This window comes from Pseudomassariella vexata (genome assembly GCF_002105095.1).
Source record: "Pseudomassariella vexata strain CBS 129021 chromosome Unknown BCR38scaffold_2, whole genome shotgun sequence".
Classification (NCBI taxonomy): Eukaryota; Fungi; Ascomycota; class Sordariomycetes; order Amphisphaeriales; family Pseudomassariaceae; genus Pseudomassariella; species Pseudomassariella vexata.
In genome coordinates this window covers 1,157,943-1,173,318 of record NW_024467957.1, presented here as the reverse complement: position 1 = coordinate 1,173,318, position 15,376 = coordinate 1,157,943, and the positions used below count along the sequence as shown (strand labels likewise).

Genomic DNA, 15,376 nt, shown 5'->3' with positions numbered 1-15,376 from the left:
GGACTCTTCATACAGGAGCTTCCGGATGTCAATACGTACCATAACCACAGCATCCCAATGTGACAGCACGGTGGTGCATAGCCAGGGTATATGCCTCCAGGTCCTGAATTTAGAGTAAAATGTGGATTTCACGGTTCCGCAATGTGCTCCTTTGAATTTCAGCATTTCAATTGTTCCAGATCCTCCACAAACCTAGATGATAGCGTGCTACTGCAAGACGAGACGACACTTTGGACGTGCCTTATGGCTGGCCAATTCAAAGCCCAAGCGCCACTGACGAATTATCTAACCCACTGGAACACGCAACAATTGAACACTGTGTCTGAGCGCCACCTGGGCAAGCCAAGGCGAGAGAGAGCCGCAAGGGAAAGGGCTGAAATCTCCTTGCTCTCAAATTCAATTTTCATTATTTGATAACTTAACAAACCACTACCGGTGGAAGTCAACCTGTGTCTTTTCCATCCGCTGTATCTGCTGTGAAACCACACTGCCTCGAAAGGCGCGACATATAGTACTATTTCAGGTGAGTCCCCTTTCATCTGGTCCTAGCTAGTCAGCGAGACAAATCGGGCGGCGGCCAGTCCAGCCCACCAAAACTAGGCCTTCACCCCTGAATTGGATAGCTCCGACACTGAGTCTCCGCCACATAATTGTATGGGAGAGTCCACGACTCGACAACAAGCTGACAACCCTTACTGACCAGCTTTTGGTTCATTCACAGGGTCCTTTCATCGCAAACAAGCCGCTTGGACTAAGGATTTTACTTCCCTATTATAACCCTCGGATGACTCCTTTCAGATCAGCAGGCTACTGCCGGAGCTTTCTCAACAAGAACCTTTCCAATATTCTAGAACTTGAATTTTTAGCGACCAACTTAACCCCCGAGCCGTGACCAGGTCACCGAGTGGTGCCTTCCATCAGGCTTCATCACGCCGCTAAGGCTCTAACAGACCCTGCTACAGGCTCGGCCCCTCTCGGGTTTGCCCATTAGTCGACAGCTCAAGGTCGTCGTCTGCAGCATCACACACTCGGGGAACTTTGAAGTGTCAACGAGACGGAAGAATCTGGGATGTTCCTTGCTCGGTGCATCCGCTTCGCGCAGGTGGGACATTGTGGAGCATCTCACGGTTGGCATTGATCGAGGCTCGTTCTGGCTCGTCGAGAAATCTCGAAACAGTGCATTACTTTTGGATTCCCTGTCCTCCCCTTCCACGGGCCACATTGATCGCCCCCCGTTCCGGCTCGCAGGGGTCGCGCCGTTTCATATGCTAGCCCTGCTTGAGCCAAGCTACCTGACGGGACTCTGAATTTCAACGACAGAAACTTCCCTAATTGACCACCTCACTCTCCAGCATCAGCATCAGATAGCCTCAGCATCAGCATCCTCCCAGCACATAATCCATCATACCTGGTGACGGTTCCTGCCCGTGTAGCTGTGTCAAGGCAGATCCTGTTGCTCAACATGAACCGGAACAGTACCCCCGAGGCGAGTGCCGCCTCGTCTCTGCGTCCGCCTGCGTCGAGGACAGTCGGAGCGAACAACAACCACCACCTCCGAGCCTCAGCTGACATGGCCGCGCTGGCCGGAAATGCACCCTCGAGCCGCATCCGTCCCTCCTCGGACTTCTACGGCCAATCCCAGGGTCAAGGGCAAGGCAGCATGGATGCGGATCCCCAGGACAAAATGACACAGCAGTGGATCGCCGACATCGACCAGTACGAGACTACATTGGAAGAGATGGCGGCTGCGACTTTGGACCAGGACTTCAAGGATGAGCTGAGTGCCATTGAGCAATGGTTCCGTGTCCTCTCTGAAGCCGAGCGCACCGCCGCTCTTTACGCCTTGCTGCAACAGACGACCCAGGTCCAGATCCGTTTCTTCATCCAGGTCCTACAGCAGATGGGTAAGAACCATCCCATGTCGGGCGTTCTGTCACCGGCCAACTTCGACAAGGGTAAGATACACTATAACCGAGTCCCGCATGCTTGAATGCGTGTGCTAACGCTTTCCTGTTGCAGATCCTATGTCTACCCGCCTAAGCGATGCCATGAACAAGCTGAACGTTACGTCGACGAGGAACTCTATATCGCAGCCGCAGGCATCTGCCAAGAGACAATCTGGCCTTGATCCGTCGACCATCAATGCCATGTTCCCGGATGCCGCCGCTGCCATCGCCACAGAGAAGGCCAAGTTTACACAGCAGACGGGCAACCAACCACCTTCTAACCGAAACAGCACCGCCGCTGATGTGCGCAATTCCCTGGCTGCCCCAACGATTGCGGAAGAATCTAATGGGCAGAATCCGAGCTCACCGTGGGGAGAAGGGTCAGCGAGACCTAAATCTTCCTCCGGGCAGCCGCCGATGGGTCAATTTGTCCAGCCACCGCCTTCTGCTGGCCTGAGATCTCCCCGAGCCTCCAACCTCGCGAGCAACTCCAATATCCAGAACACCACCCTCAGTGCGCCCGACAAGCAAGCCTCTGAACTTCCCCTACTTTCGCCGTATGGTGCTAGCGGTAACTGGGCATCCATGGTGAATACGCCCATGATGCCGACCTTCAACACGAACCAGGGCCCCAACCAGGCCGACATGGTGGCCAATGCGACCGCCATGAAGCTCGCTGCATTGTCTACCGTCAACAACCGGTTTGCGCTAGACGACGTCCGAAAGTATCGACGGGCCAGATCCAACGATGCGCCAGGGGCTCAGAACCCACTCTCGCCTGGTCTCCCAGGTGGCAATATGCCGGGTACAAATGTTGTCATGATAAACGAGCACGGTCAAGTTCTGACTAGGGATCAGATGCTTGCCTTGCAGAACCAGCAGAGCATGGGCGGTTTTGGTGGTCAGCGCTCGCGGCCCAGCTCCCCCGGCATTGCCATGCAGACTGGATTTGGACATATAGGCTTTGCTTCTCCCCAGAACAACGGCTTCTTGAGCGCGTATGACCAGAATGCACTGCTAAACAATGGACTCGGCGGAGTCGGCATGGGCCAGCTTGGTTTGGCGCCCGAGGGCTACCTGTCCGACCACTCGGATATGGCACGGGGCAGATCGCCGCGTGGTCGTCGCGGGAGTTCAAAGCCGCCAGAGGATCCAACTGATCCAACTCTCCTCCAAGATATTCCATCGTGGTTGCGAAGCCTGCGGCTACACAAGTACACCGATAACCTGAAGGACATGAAGTGGACCGACTTGGTTGAGCTGGACGACAAGGCCCTAGAGGAGCGCGGTGTGAATGCACTGGGTGCACGTAGAAAGATGCTCAAGGTCTTCGAGCAGGTCAAAGGTATGCGTGGTGCGCACGTGGATGCTACCGAGCACATGAACTGACAAAATATACAGAAGCCAAAGCAGACGGCAAGCTTACGGGCTAGCCACTTCTACCATGGACTGGAATCGTTACTGTGTAATTGTAAGGTACGGCTGAAGCCGAACCTCGAGAGATGACTCCTGTATCGATGCCCACTACCGAGCTACTTTAACAAAGCGAGGCATGCAATCAAGTTGCGACATATCAGTGCCACAAATGAGCAAATCTAGGAAGTATTTGAGACGTCGATGACGATTCTCCCAGGCCTTGCAGCGGAAACGGGGTCGAATCTGGAAAACCATCCAGGATACGGCCGCATGGATTGATAAAAGAGCATAGCGGCCTGTGTTTGTACGGTATATGTGTATACAGACCATTGGCTACGGCCAATCAGGGGCGGGCAAACCATGATTCCTTTATCTGTCTTACCTAACTGAGCTGCATCAACTACTTCTCTGACACTAGCGATTTGAGAAAGGTAATTCGTTTCAAATAGCATTGTGTTCCAAGAGAGTACAGTAGTCCTTGCTGTTTGCTGTCTTGACCTGACGCTCGGCTTGCTAGGCATCTATGCTGTGACACCTTGGCAGGTGTGCCATTGGAACTGAAGTTATAGTGCTATGGGGATATTGGATGAGTCGTTGTATCAGATGGCATTCGAAAACAGCAGGCCAGAGACTATTTCGTAAGATATTTGAAAAACTAGAAATTCTAGCCGACTCTCGCCGCCTTGAGCACCCCGGGTGAAGGGGGGGGAGGAATTTTAGAACTCTAGTAGTGACAGCCTGGATGGGCAGCTGCCAACAGCTGGCAGCAACTGAGCCAGAGGCGCTTTCCGACTCTTTGCCCAGACTTTTGACAAACCCAACTCGGAAGAAACTTCTCATAACAATCTACTTCGTAATAAAAAATAAAAAATAAGTATTGAGCAAATTGGAGTGTGGGTTCGCCAAAAATTCATATCCGTGAAGAACAGGATATTCGCTTCCAAGTCCATTTGGAAACATTGTGAACCCGACCCTGCGATGTCTGCTGAATCGCACCTTCATTCGCCTGCTCAAGTTCAGACGTGAATAGCTAGTGAAGTCTCATGTTTGAGCTCCAGTCACACCTACAGCTCTGAGCCCGGGATCTACAGACTACAACTCTCGACTCATAACATAACTGTCGGCTGTCTCTGGACTACTTCCATTGCACCTTTTCTGCGTTCATTTCTCAAGCATTTTGACTCCAGTTCGCGTTTGATCTGGACGCAACAATGGAGGGCCATCAGTTCCACGATGGCGCTGGCAATTCATCCCATACACAACCACCCGCCCAACCTGAAATCTACCCCAATCACTATAGCGCGGGCAATCCGTCTCAGATCAGCCTCCCTTCGCAGGTCGTCTTTGAACAAATGAGTGCCAATAACAGATGGCCAAAGATTCAACCCAGACCAATTCTTCCTCGGCCTCAAGGCAGTGGTCATACGGAGCAAGCTGGTAATGCGTGGCAGAGCATACAGCCCAGACCTCCCGGGCAACAGGTTCAGCCGCCTAGCCTTGACGCGCACGACGGCATTGGTAACATGTCCCTGGACGATGAGGTGGTGGAAGAGGTAGGCGAGAGCGAGCCAGTACAACAACAAACAATGGGCTTGCCTCCGATGCAAAGAAAAGTGTCGACTTCAAACTTTGAAGACTCGGTGCGAAGTTTTGTTGGCGTGCGGGATCAACGAAGGGGTGGCTTCCCTGATAGTCGAGCTCAACCGTTGCAACCCCGAAAAAATGTCATCAGGAAAGGGCCTCGAAAGGCTGCTGAGCCTACCGGCGACGTCAAAATGAGACTCAACTATGCCAACGTAGCATACGTGGAGGGCAGACTAGATGAGGCCTTGGATTATGTCAATGACGCCATCCGAGTCAATGCCGAGATACATCGTGCGTGGAGTATGTTGGCCAACATTCACTACGACAAGAAGAACTACAAAGAGAGTCTGCTGGCTTCGGTGTGTGCGGCTCACCTACAGCCAAAGTTTGTTGAAGGGTGGTTGAAATGCGCGACAGACGCCATCGGGTTGATGGACGAGACCCCTGACGATGCCGACGACCTGTCCAGGATAGCTCTTTCAACTTTTTCGCAAGCTATTAGGGTCGATCCTAGCCATTTGGCTGCGCGCGCGGGAAAAGCAGCGTTGTTACTGGCAAGGGAGAGCTACAAAGCAGCCACGGCCGAGTACGCAGCCATCGTAGAGCGCGCCCCGTGCGATGTACATGCTCTCCGAGGCTTGGTCGAGGCTGCCGTCAAGCTTCAAGAGCACGGAAAGAAAGTCGATTACGATGGGAAGCCGGAAGCAGCCAGGGATGCGTACCGCGAGTGCATTGCCCGGTCCCAAACCAATGGCAACAGCCCAGATCTCCCCTTTGAGTGGGATGATGCCATCATTTACATTGAGCTTCTCACGCACCTTCGTCAGTATGCAGACGCTTTGAAGGAGACGAAATCCATATCAAGATGGCTTCTGGGCCGCGTAGATGAGGCTTACTGGGATCATGTGGACGACGATCGCGAATGGGATGAGCATAATGAGCGTCGCAACCAAGTTCCCGAGTTCGTTCCAGATAAGTACCCATCATCGACTTATGGTGCTGGGCTCCCCCCTCACCTGAGGGTGAAGCTTGCTGTCTGTAGGCTACGGTTAAATCAAGAAGACGAAGCAAAGGTACGATATTATAGTCTGACCAGAGCTTACACATTTAGTCATACTGACTAACCACCAGATTCATATAGACTTGCTTGACCCCGTAGACGGGTCTGATTCCAATGTCAAGTCTGAGTATCCGGACCTCTTCCTGGAGATGGCTACAGTGCTTTGGGAGACTATGAGGTACGAAATGGCGTTGCGCTTCTACGAACCACTGCGGAACACCGATATGTTGGACGCTGCCGCCTTTTATCGAGCCGGGAAATGCTACTTGGCGACTGGCGACAAGCGACAGGCCGAGGAGTGCTTTACAGCAGCTATAGACTTGGAAGAACCAGAGGAGGATGATACCCCTGTGTATGGTCGCTATGAGATCGACGCCCGTATTCAGTCTCGTTATGAGTTGGCGAAGATGTACGAAGCCGCCAAACACGAAGCAGAGGCTTACATCTTGGTGAATGAGGCCATGCGTCTCGAAGAAGACCGAGAAGACTCGGCCTCGGAGTCCGACTCCGAAACCGGCGGAGAAGGGGAGGAGAAAACAGACGAAGCTACCATTAAAGATACGGACAAGCCTAAGCCGAAGCCCAGGGCCAGGGCCAGGGCCAAACCAAAGCACAATCACGATAAAACGGAGACAGCCAAGAAACCTCAAAAGCCTAGGATGATCAAGACACCAAACCCGCCGAGGCCACCGAAAGAGCCAAGGTCAAGGGCTCAACGGCCTCTTCAAAGGCCTCGACCGAAATTGTTTGCTCTTGACGAGGAAAAGGCCAAGGAAGAAGAGAAGAGGTCAGCGGATCTGGCACAAAAGTGGCACATTGTCAGGACCGGACGCCAAGTATCATCTGACGGAGGACCTGGGAGTGTTTGGATGGAAGCAGCAAATGAGCTGGTTGATGATTTCCGATCCTTCCGTGGATTCTATCCTTGGGACCGATACCTCGTCCATATGGGGCTGAAACAGGATCGACCTACGACGTCGTCGACAAACCCTGCACTGTTGAAGATGGCAGAGCGTTTGCGAGATAGTGAGTGCTCGTTTATCCATGGCCGTTGATAGTATACTAACGGGACTGCAGACTTGGATCCAACCCAGCTGGATCAACGAGCAAGAACGACTGAGGTCACGGTGGGCTACAGAGATGTTGGCTGGCAGGAATGGCTTGACCTGTTCATTGAATACGCTTTGAATCTAGCCCATTATGGGAAAGTCAAGGAAGCTTACAGTATTTGCGACTCTGCCAAGGATGCCAACGTCTTTTTCGAGAATCCCGAGGATATTTTCCTTATCCAGGTTGCGATTGCAGGTTAGGTTGTACACTCCCGTCGCCACGGGAACAAGTTTACTTACACGTTCGAACAGCCTGCGCTTTACGCGGAAGAGACGAGGAGAAATGCATCGAAGTAGCACGATACTTCATGTCCAAGAACCTATTCGCCTCAGACGCATTTCGCATGTATGCGGCACTTTGTCGACTATGCGCATCAAGCGCTACCTGGTACGCAGACACAAGAGTCCAGAAGTTTACACTTCGCCAGATCAAAATCATGGATGCGAAACTTCTTAGAGAGGAGAATAAACCGGATCGGTCGCTTGACGAATACGAGGCCAAACACTACCCACACGACCAATTGCACGTTCCTCTTCTGATGCTGTACGGGCATATTCTGTTCATTTCGAACAGCTTCACCTATGCGCTGAACTACTTTATCAGAGCACACGCAAGTGACCCTGACAACCTCATGATCAATATCAGCATTGGCCAAGCGTACGTGCACTATGCACTGAAGCGACAAGCCGAGAACCGCCAGTACCTCATAATCCAAGGCTTCGCTTTCCTGGAGAAGTACTACAACGCGAAACTCAGGTTGGCGACCACCCCGGCCCAGCGCCAGGAGGCCCATTACAACCTCGCTCGCAGCTACCACTCCATCGGCCTCATGAATCTCGCGGCCGAGTACTACCGTCGCGTGCTGCGGGAGGTAGAAGGGCTGGTGGACAAGGCGCGAGAAGAGATGATGCAAGCAGGTGGGGAGAATCTGGCCAGGGAGGCGGCATACAACTTACAGGCCATGTGTTTTATTGGTGGTGATATGGAAGCTGTTCAGAAGATTACGGAGCGCTGGCTTGTGCTTTGATGCGGGACTCGAAGTTGATACCCTGACATGGGGCCATGGACTTGCTGCAGAGAAATAGGCATATTGGCCGCTGAGTTTGTGACTCGGGTCGACAAGTCGGCCCAGTGTACGTACCCCTTTGTTTCCCGAGACCAGGGCCATTGTCGCCTCGCTCTCCCGAAGTTTATATGTAGAGTTGTAGGCTATGATGCGGTCACTGCGAGTTAGGTTACCTTTCTACGGTGCTACGGTGAGCAAGGTCATTGCGTTTTGATTATACATGCTGTCACGATACGAAGAATGACTCGGCTCGATGTGGACGCACCATAAAATCAAAGTCATCATGCCACAAACAAGGACGATCGTCTGTTGCTGCGACATTGTGCTATCAGATTTGCGTTGATAGAGGTCACATGCGGGAAAGAAGTTACATCACTCATCATCGTCGTCGTCGCTTCCACTAGACCAGCCCTCCTTGTAACCCTCGGCAATCTCGGCTAGCTCATTGCCAATTGTCTCTCTGTCCTCTAATCCAATCGAGCGGGCCACGGTCGTTCGCAGGCCCTTCATCTTATCCATGACCGATGAGTCAGTTGAGAGAACCGTTTTCACTCTTATCTGGTTTTGAATCACGTGGCTGTCACCGTCTCGGAAGATACGGGGATAGCTATCGAGCATGGGGAAGGCAAGGGGTGATTCGTACCTAAAACTTGGTTAGATGGGTCTTCTGATACAGCAGATGACGGAGTATCAGAACGGTGGAGGAAATAATTTATCTTACTGGTATGTCTTTGGTCGGTTGAAACCACCGTAACGAGGGGTGTCGGAGTCAACTTCGTCAGAGGGCTGAGCAGGCTCAAAACCTCTAGAGGTGCTGACTTGGGAGAACAAATGTGGCTTTCTCCGACTTCGGGCACCTGATTGTCCAAGTGTTTCGTCTAGCGAAGACAGGTCGACATCAAGGGTAGTCAAGTCATTCTGTGCATTGGCATCAGGTTGATCCTCGTATTCGAGCTCATGTGGGCGTCCAACCAGCTCTCCCCGTCCCGATGGCGCATCAACCGCCCCATTGGTGCCGTTTTGCACGGGCTTAGGAGGTGAAATGGGACTAATTTGCAAGTTTACAATCGTTTGCTTGCCGAAAACGTTTAGGATGTCAGTCATGTGGCCAAGGGATGTCGAGTTAGTGCGGTCTGACGTCTTCAGTCGGGTATAAAGCGAAGTGCTTTCTATTGCCGCATTGAATAAAGCTGAGACGTGCCAGGGAGAAGAGCGGTCCAAAGCAACACTTCGGGATGATGATACCGAGGGGATTGCTAGAGGCACGAGCAGAGAGGCTTGGGCATATAAGTCAGTAATTGCTCGTGCCTTGTTGACAAGCCGCAGCAGGCGCTTTTCCTGGTTGCCATTAGCGATGATCCTTCTTCACGCACGCACTTGACACATACCCTTGAGGTTCCTACTGTGGGCTCCTGAAGCCCCCAGACCATGATTGGGGTCTTCCCGTATTCGTCCCTCAACCGCTCCATGTACTTGGACGCAAACCCACCCCAGGCATCGTCGATGCCAGTCATGACCTGAACACCCTGCATCTGATCGGCTTCCTCAACAAAGGGACGCAAATCACGGTCCAGGATGTCGTGATCTTTGTCCAAGGAAGCGAAGAGCTCTTCACCGCTATGCCACTTTTCAAAGGGCATCACGGTTGAATTCAGCTCAAACTCATTGAGCTGAACGATAGATCGGGGGTGGAAGAAGACGCGATTGAAATCTGACCAATACCTAACGGTGCTCGTCGTCAATTCTGGTGGTGCGTCACCCGTGTCAAGACTTTCTTGGTATGCGCTGGGTTCGATGGGCTGCTCCCGTTGCACGACAGTCCGCCCGTTCCTATATAAGGTCAGGAACTGATCCCCGCAAGACTTGCCTCGAATAGACAAGAGACGCACCACAGCCCTTGAGGCACCCCGTCCTCTGTGGCGTCGTAAAGCGCATTGATTTTGCGTAGGGAGCCGAATCCTCCTTTGAGGTCATATATTACCGTCCTGGGCATATAAGTTTCGGTACCATCAGCGCCTAGCCCGGGCCTGAAGTGGACATCGTGGTCCACTGGCGATTCGCCATCTTGGCCGTACGTGAAATATGACTCCTGACATAGGTGAGCAGTAATCCAGGGTCGGGGTTTTTTTGGGTTGGTTGTACCTGAGTATTCCAGAAATGGGATCCCAGATAATTGCTCTGCTGTCCTAGCTGGAGTGTAATGATCTCACGCATGGCTCATGGGTTGGTTGGGTTTGCGCGGCACAGTATTTTGACGTGTGCTCTTAGATGGGAAAATCCCAAAGAAAAAAACTTGGTCGTTCCAGTTGCGTGGACCGTTATACTGGATACGCTAGTCTTTGCATGTACTGGACTCTGGACAGTTTAGAAGTTGCTGCGATGACTTTCAACTAATGTGTTGGCAAATTTGTCACCACAGTCCAGACCGGCTTGACCCGGTATCAGCTGTGACGAGAAAACCACTTGATTATACAGTTGAGTACGAGTGCTTCGGGATGAAATGCAGGTTCAATGCTGTGATTATGGCAGATGATCTTCTAGTGGATTAAGTCGACGATGTAAGAGCGCATTTGCTTATAAGGGAAGGTTGAAAGTCACTGTTTTTTCGGATCTGGTAGAATAACTCTGAAGGAAGCGACGATACCTGATGAAGCTGGCAGCTGGCGATGATTTACGCGACAGCTGGCGCTCTTCAACTTCAGCTCTCCACCGAAACTCACCCATTCCATCATCGTCGCAACCACATCGAATGCTCTCGTTTTCTTGTTACTGGACCTAATAAAACCGCCGACGTCTCCAGCCATACTATAAATCAACATGGCCCAACTTATTGATAAAGCAGCCCTCGCACAGGAGTGGGAATCGTTTAAAACTCCGCCGGCCAGGGACGTTCAGCCGCCTCCTAAAGTTGGTGACCAGGCCCCTGTCCACCCGAACCTCCCGCTGCCAGCCGATAAGCCCACCCTGATTGTATTCCTACGCCATTGCGGCTGTCCTTGTAAGTCGTCGTCCATTTGTGACTGGCTTGCATCGTTGCTACGCCCATCACCATTACGTATCAGTAATACAGGTTTCAAGGAACTCACGATATCGCAGTCGCTGAGAAGACCTTCAAGGCCCTCGCCAAGATCTCCGCCAAGCACCCCGAAATTCACTGTGTTGCCATCTCGCACTCCTCTGCGGAAGCAACAGAACGTTGGGTAGTGCAAGTTGGCGGTACGGTAAGTTTACACTATGAATCCAGAAATTATCCTCTGCGCAAGACCCGGGAGTCGAGAACTTCCAGCCCTCAGCACCCCTTAATCCAGAAGGCCTCCTCTTACACCCCGGAGAGAAGGGACAACTAACCCTATCCAGTGGGACGTCGAGGTAGTAGTCGACCACGAGCGGGAACTCTACGCGCAATGGGGCCTGGGAATCTCCACGACATGGCACGTGCTAAACCCTCTATCGCTCTATCGCACGCTGCAGCTAGGCAAGCAGGAGAACATCTGGAACCGTACGACAGAAAGCGGCACGCGTTGGCAGATTTCCGGTGCTTTTGCTTTGGACAAAGACGGTATCGTGAGGTGGGCTCACGTCGCCGCAACGGCCGACGACTTGTCCAAGCTCGACGAGGGAGTGGCTGCCCTTGGCGTCAAAGAAGGGGCCAAGCATTAGGATGGCTTGCCCGCGGGCGAGGAAGAGGGTTTTGCGGATGATGCTTTCGAGCTGGTGGATGATGACATTTGTTCGGTGAATGCGGATACCCAGGACGACAGCGGAAAGAGCGAGACTTATGGTACATGGCTGTGATGGACTCAATGAGAACGGGATGGTGCAACACGCTTATGCCACGAGAACCTATAGCAATCAAGTTACCACCAACGAACCAATGGATTACCTGATGGATTACATCGCAGCTTCAAGTACCGATCAAAAGGAACGTACACGGTCGTGGGAACAAAAGCCCATACTCCCAAGCTCCCAGGATATTCCAAGGGCATAGTCAATAAGATGCAAACACGGGCAGCCGCCAGCCATCTCCGGGGTCGCAAGCACCAAGCTAGGGCGCCTGCCTTTGCTTCGATACCCCGAAAATTGACACTTTTAACTGGACCCCCAAGAGATCGAAAATTATGCGGCTTGAGACATACCGGCCCTGTGATTATCGAAAATGTTCTCTGCCCGACCCATCACCGGTGTGCCACCCTTCCTCGGGGGTATGTCAACATGTCGTTTGTATCCCCCATGGTCTTTCACAACATGAAGTCGTCACATATATGAAGCATATCTACGTATCCAACCAATACGGCGCACCTGCAGGAACGAGATGGTAGGAATGAGACTCCGCTTGGGGACCCAATTCAGAGGCACGAGTGATACCATCACCGGATACCATTTTCGTGGACTAGCTGGTACGTAACTGCACAGGATATACATCATTCGAATCAATGTAGAAACGGTACTCAAATATCATTGACCTCAGTGCCAGACAGCCATGTGTTGATGAAGGTGGGTTCGTGGGTTCCGCACATGGCGCAGATGAAGCTTACCCGGGTAGTTTCATCTCCCGAGTTGCATAAATCAGTAGCTGAAACCGAGACACAGATATGCAACCGCTGTTCTCCGTATGCCTACCTCGATTGAGGGCTCTGGATCACTTGCCGTTCGTCATGTAGGGTGCCGTGTTCTGGCCAACCAACACCATCCCGAGAGTGTGAAACTCCTCTGAGCCCATCGATCGTGTTTGTTCGTGCCGATGTCGACATTTCCGAAACAGCGTGTGGCCGTGTAGTAGTTCAGACCGCATCAGATGAAAACTCCATAGCTACGATGACTGGGAGCCCACGGAAATGAGGCCACTTGAGACACCAGCGCACAAGTGTGCCATGAAACAACAAATTCAAATTACTGTTAAGGCGGCTTCTTCTTTTGCCAACATAAGAGAAAATTGGCTGTTCCATGACCGAGTTTTCCATCGCATACGAGTTTTGAGACACATGGTATGAAAAGCTTGTGGTACGAGCTGACTGACACCCATTACCCGATAATAAAACCAACAACTTAACCTTTGCAAGCCCAACTTTCATGTCTCCCATGGTGCCAACTTCCCACCAACCCGATCTCTGAACCCGCAGTCACGTCCCCTCCTCCAACGCCTCAAACACTCGCTGTATAACCGCTACCGTCTTCTCCGCAATACTCTCAAGCACACCCTCCGTAACATTGTACGCCGGCATGATCATGACATGGTCACCTTTCCTATTCCCCGCACAACCCTGCCCGTAATACAGCACCGTGTTATACGGCGGTGACATGGCCATTTCGTGTATCCGGTACGCCAGCTGGAGCTTAGGATCAAAAGGCTCCTTCGTAACTAGGTCTCTGACAAATTCTATCCCCCAGAACAGTCCACGGCCGCGGATGTCACCCACGTACGGATGATCCCGTAGTTTGGTCCGAAGCAGCTTTTCCAGGTATTGACCCTGGCGTTGGACGTTAGAGAGCAGGTTATCTCGTTGGATGATCTGCTGGACTTTCAATGCTGCTGCGCAGGCGACGGGGTGGTCCTATTTCGCATGAGGCGGTCAGAGAAGAAAGGGGCTTGGAAAGACGGTTGAAATTCTGATACGCCAAAAGTGATAATAAAAAGCTCTATGCAGAGTGCTGCTCTGCAAACATAACGAGCACGCAGGGCGGACTTTCTTGCACTAACCTGGTACGTATGTCCATGAGTGAAGGCCACTCCTTTCGCCTCCATCACCTGGGTTATTTTTCCGCTCACCAGGATTGCTGAAACTGGCTGGTAACCCCCTCCAACTACAACACCTTTGGTTAGCAGTTGCTACTGGTGGTTTTTCATGGCGACACTTCTGGAGCGAATCCACACGTCAATTCTCAGGAGCCAAAGCCTTGAGAAAATCGACCAAGGAATCTTGACATCCGAGACTTGAAAAAGAAAATGGGGGACTGGGAGTATACAACCCAAGGGGTTACGCACGACCCTTTCCCAGAGCCTGAATATCAGGCATGACACCCTCCTGTTCCCAAGCATGCAGCGTCCCAGTCCGTCCCATACCGCACATAACCTCGTCCAGAATCAGAAGCGCTCCATACTTGTCACAAACGGTCTTCATAGCCTTGAAGTAGCCAGGGACCGCAGGAACACAGCCAGACGCAGCCCCGACAACAGGCTCGGCGATGAAGGCTGCCACGGTGTCAGGCCCGGCTTGATGGAACGCGTGTTCCAGCTCGACCGCTTTTCGAACAATGAAGTGAGTGTCAGTCTCATCCGGCAGTCGCTGACGATAAATATTGCAAGCCGGCACCCGATAGATGTTAGGAAGCAGCAACGGTTCAAAAGGCCCCCGCCGAACCAGATGACCTCCCAGAGCCAATGAGCCGAGGGTGATTCCATGATACGACTCCTCCCGCGAGATATAGTTCACTCGCTTAGGCTGTCCCTGCCAGACAAAGTACTCACGTGCCAGCTTCATCGCCCCTTCCATCGCCTCGGATCCTATATTTTCACGCATTAGTACAATACCAACTATTTGTAAGTAAGGATGCCGAGTAGGATTATTATACCAGAGGAGGTGATATACGCCTTCTGGAAATGCCCCTTCGAGCTCTCAGAAAGCCAGTTCGACAGTTCCAGCTTGGTTCTATTGTCGAAGCAGCTCCATGATACGTACGAGATCCTGCTCGCTTGTGCCGTCATAGCATCGATAACATCCTTGACGCCGTGACCAAGACAGGATACCGCGGCGCCGCCGCAAGCATCTAGAATGGTCCGGCCATCCGCCAGGTACAGATAGTTGCCCTGTCCGGCAACAACTAATGGGCGAGCGGCGATAGGTTCAGTGTCGGGATCTGTCGTGGATCCATCTGGCGCCCGATCTTCTTTGGCGCCCAGCATCTCGTCGTCGTCAAGCTTTTGAATTTGAATTGAGGTTACTTGGCTCTTCAGATGGGAAACACTTGCCGGACCCGGATCGAAATCTCCGCCCTGGTCTAAGGTTTGTAGCCTGGTCCCCGTGACCAACATGATGGAACGATGAGCCTAGAGTATTGTCGTGACAAAGTACTCATATATGGTAAATGGCGGTATGAATGAATAATATTTTCCAATCGAATGGGGTACGGATGAGCTAGAGTACGAAGGAAACGGTATGTTAATCATGCACAAGGCAGTATGCAGGCAGTGTGCTG

At 52.2% G+C, this 15,376-nt stretch overlaps 5 protein-coding genes across 5 annotated transcripts; 3 read left to right on the top strand and 2 right to left on the bottom strand.

The window, feature by feature from the left end:
* Window positions 1-1,462: 1,462 nt before the first annotated feature.
* On the top strand, window positions 1,463-3,379 carry BCR38DRAFT_480986 (uncharacterized protein; the record flags this gene model as incomplete). The annotated part of the gene is made up of 3 exons (XM_040863329.1): window positions 1,463-1,955; window positions 2,020-3,291; window positions 3,348-3,379. 3 exons carry the CDS (start codon window positions 1,463-1,465, stop codon window positions 3,377-3,379), a joined length of 1,797 nt encoding a protein of 598 aa, XP_040719769.1.
* A 1,194-nt stretch (window positions 3,380-4,573) lies between these two features.
* BCR38DRAFT_405494 (uncharacterized protein) lies at window positions 4,574-8,143 on the top strand (the record flags this gene model as incomplete). Its single annotated transcript, XM_040857964.1, has 4 exons — window positions 4,574-6,019; window positions 6,078-7,032; window positions 7,084-7,311; window positions 7,368-8,143. The coding sequence occupies 4 exons, from the start codon at window positions 4,574-4,576 to the stop codon at window positions 8,141-8,143; spliced, it is 3,405 nt and encodes a 1,134-aa protein (XP_040719768.1).
* A 266-nt stretch (window positions 8,144-8,409) lies between these two features.
* Window positions 8,410-10,775, bottom strand: BCR38DRAFT_420152 (tubulin domain-containing protein). Its single transcript, XM_040859365.1, has 5 exons — window positions 10,325-10,775; window positions 10,072-10,271; window positions 9,571-10,012; window positions 8,904-9,520; window positions 8,410-8,825 (listed from the first exon to the last, which is right to left on the bottom strand). The coding sequence occupies exons 1-5, from the start codon at window positions 10,394-10,396 to the stop codon at window positions 8,555-8,557; spliced, it is 1,602 nt and encodes a 533-aa protein (XP_040719767.1). The 5' UTR covers window positions 10,397-10,775; the 3' UTR covers window positions 8,410-8,554.
* A 119-nt stretch (window positions 10,776-10,894) lies between these two features.
* Window positions 10,895-12,010, top strand: BCR38DRAFT_93282 (uncharacterized protein). The gene is made up of 3 exons (XM_040865779.1): window positions 10,895-11,180; window positions 11,279-11,403; window positions 11,540-12,010. Exons 1-3 carry the CDS (start codon window positions 11,000-11,002, stop codon window positions 11,840-11,842), a joined length of 609 nt encoding a protein of 202 aa, XP_040719766.1. The 5' UTR covers window positions 10,895-10,999; the 3' UTR covers window positions 11,843-12,010.
* A 1,292-nt stretch (window positions 12,011-13,302) lies between these two features.
* On the bottom strand, window positions 13,303-15,083 carry BCR38DRAFT_332443 (aminotransferase, class III; the record flags this gene model as incomplete). The annotated part of the gene is made up of 4 exons (XM_040855144.1): window positions 13,303-13,734; window positions 13,881-13,984; window positions 14,166-14,684; window positions 14,753-15,083. 4 exons carry the CDS (start codon window positions 15,081-15,083, stop codon window positions 13,303-13,305), a joined length of 1,386 nt encoding a protein of 461 aa, XP_040719765.1.
* Window positions 15,084-15,376: the final 293 nt, after the last annotated feature.

Excerpts from the sequence above, each read along its gene's own strand:
- BCR38DRAFT_420152 (XM_040859365.1), bottom strand. The coding sequence starts at position 10,396 with ATGCGTGAGATCATTACACTCCAGCTAGGACAGCAGAGCAATTATCTG. Across the intron at positions 10,272-10,324 it reads CCCATTTCTGGAATACTCAG|GAGTCATATTTCACGTACGG; the intron begins GTACAACCAACC and ends CACCTATGTCAG. Across the intron at positions 9,521-9,570 it reads CCACAGTAGGAACCTCAAGG|GAAAAGCGCCTGCTGCGGCT; the intron begins GTATGTGTCAAG and ends AATGGCAACCAG.
- BCR38DRAFT_93282 (XM_040865779.1), top strand. The coding sequence starts at position 11,000 with ATGGCCCAACTTATTGATAAAGCAGCCCTCGCACAGGAGTGGGAATCG. Across the intron at positions 11,181-11,278 it reads ACGCCATTGCGGCTGTCCTT|TCGCTGAGAAGACCTTCAAG; the intron begins GTAAGTCGTCGT and ends ACGATATCGCAG. Across the intron at positions 11,404-11,539 it reads TAGTGCAAGTTGGCGGTACG|TGGGACGTCGAGGTAGTAGT; the intron begins GTAAGTTTACAC and ends AACCCTATCCAG.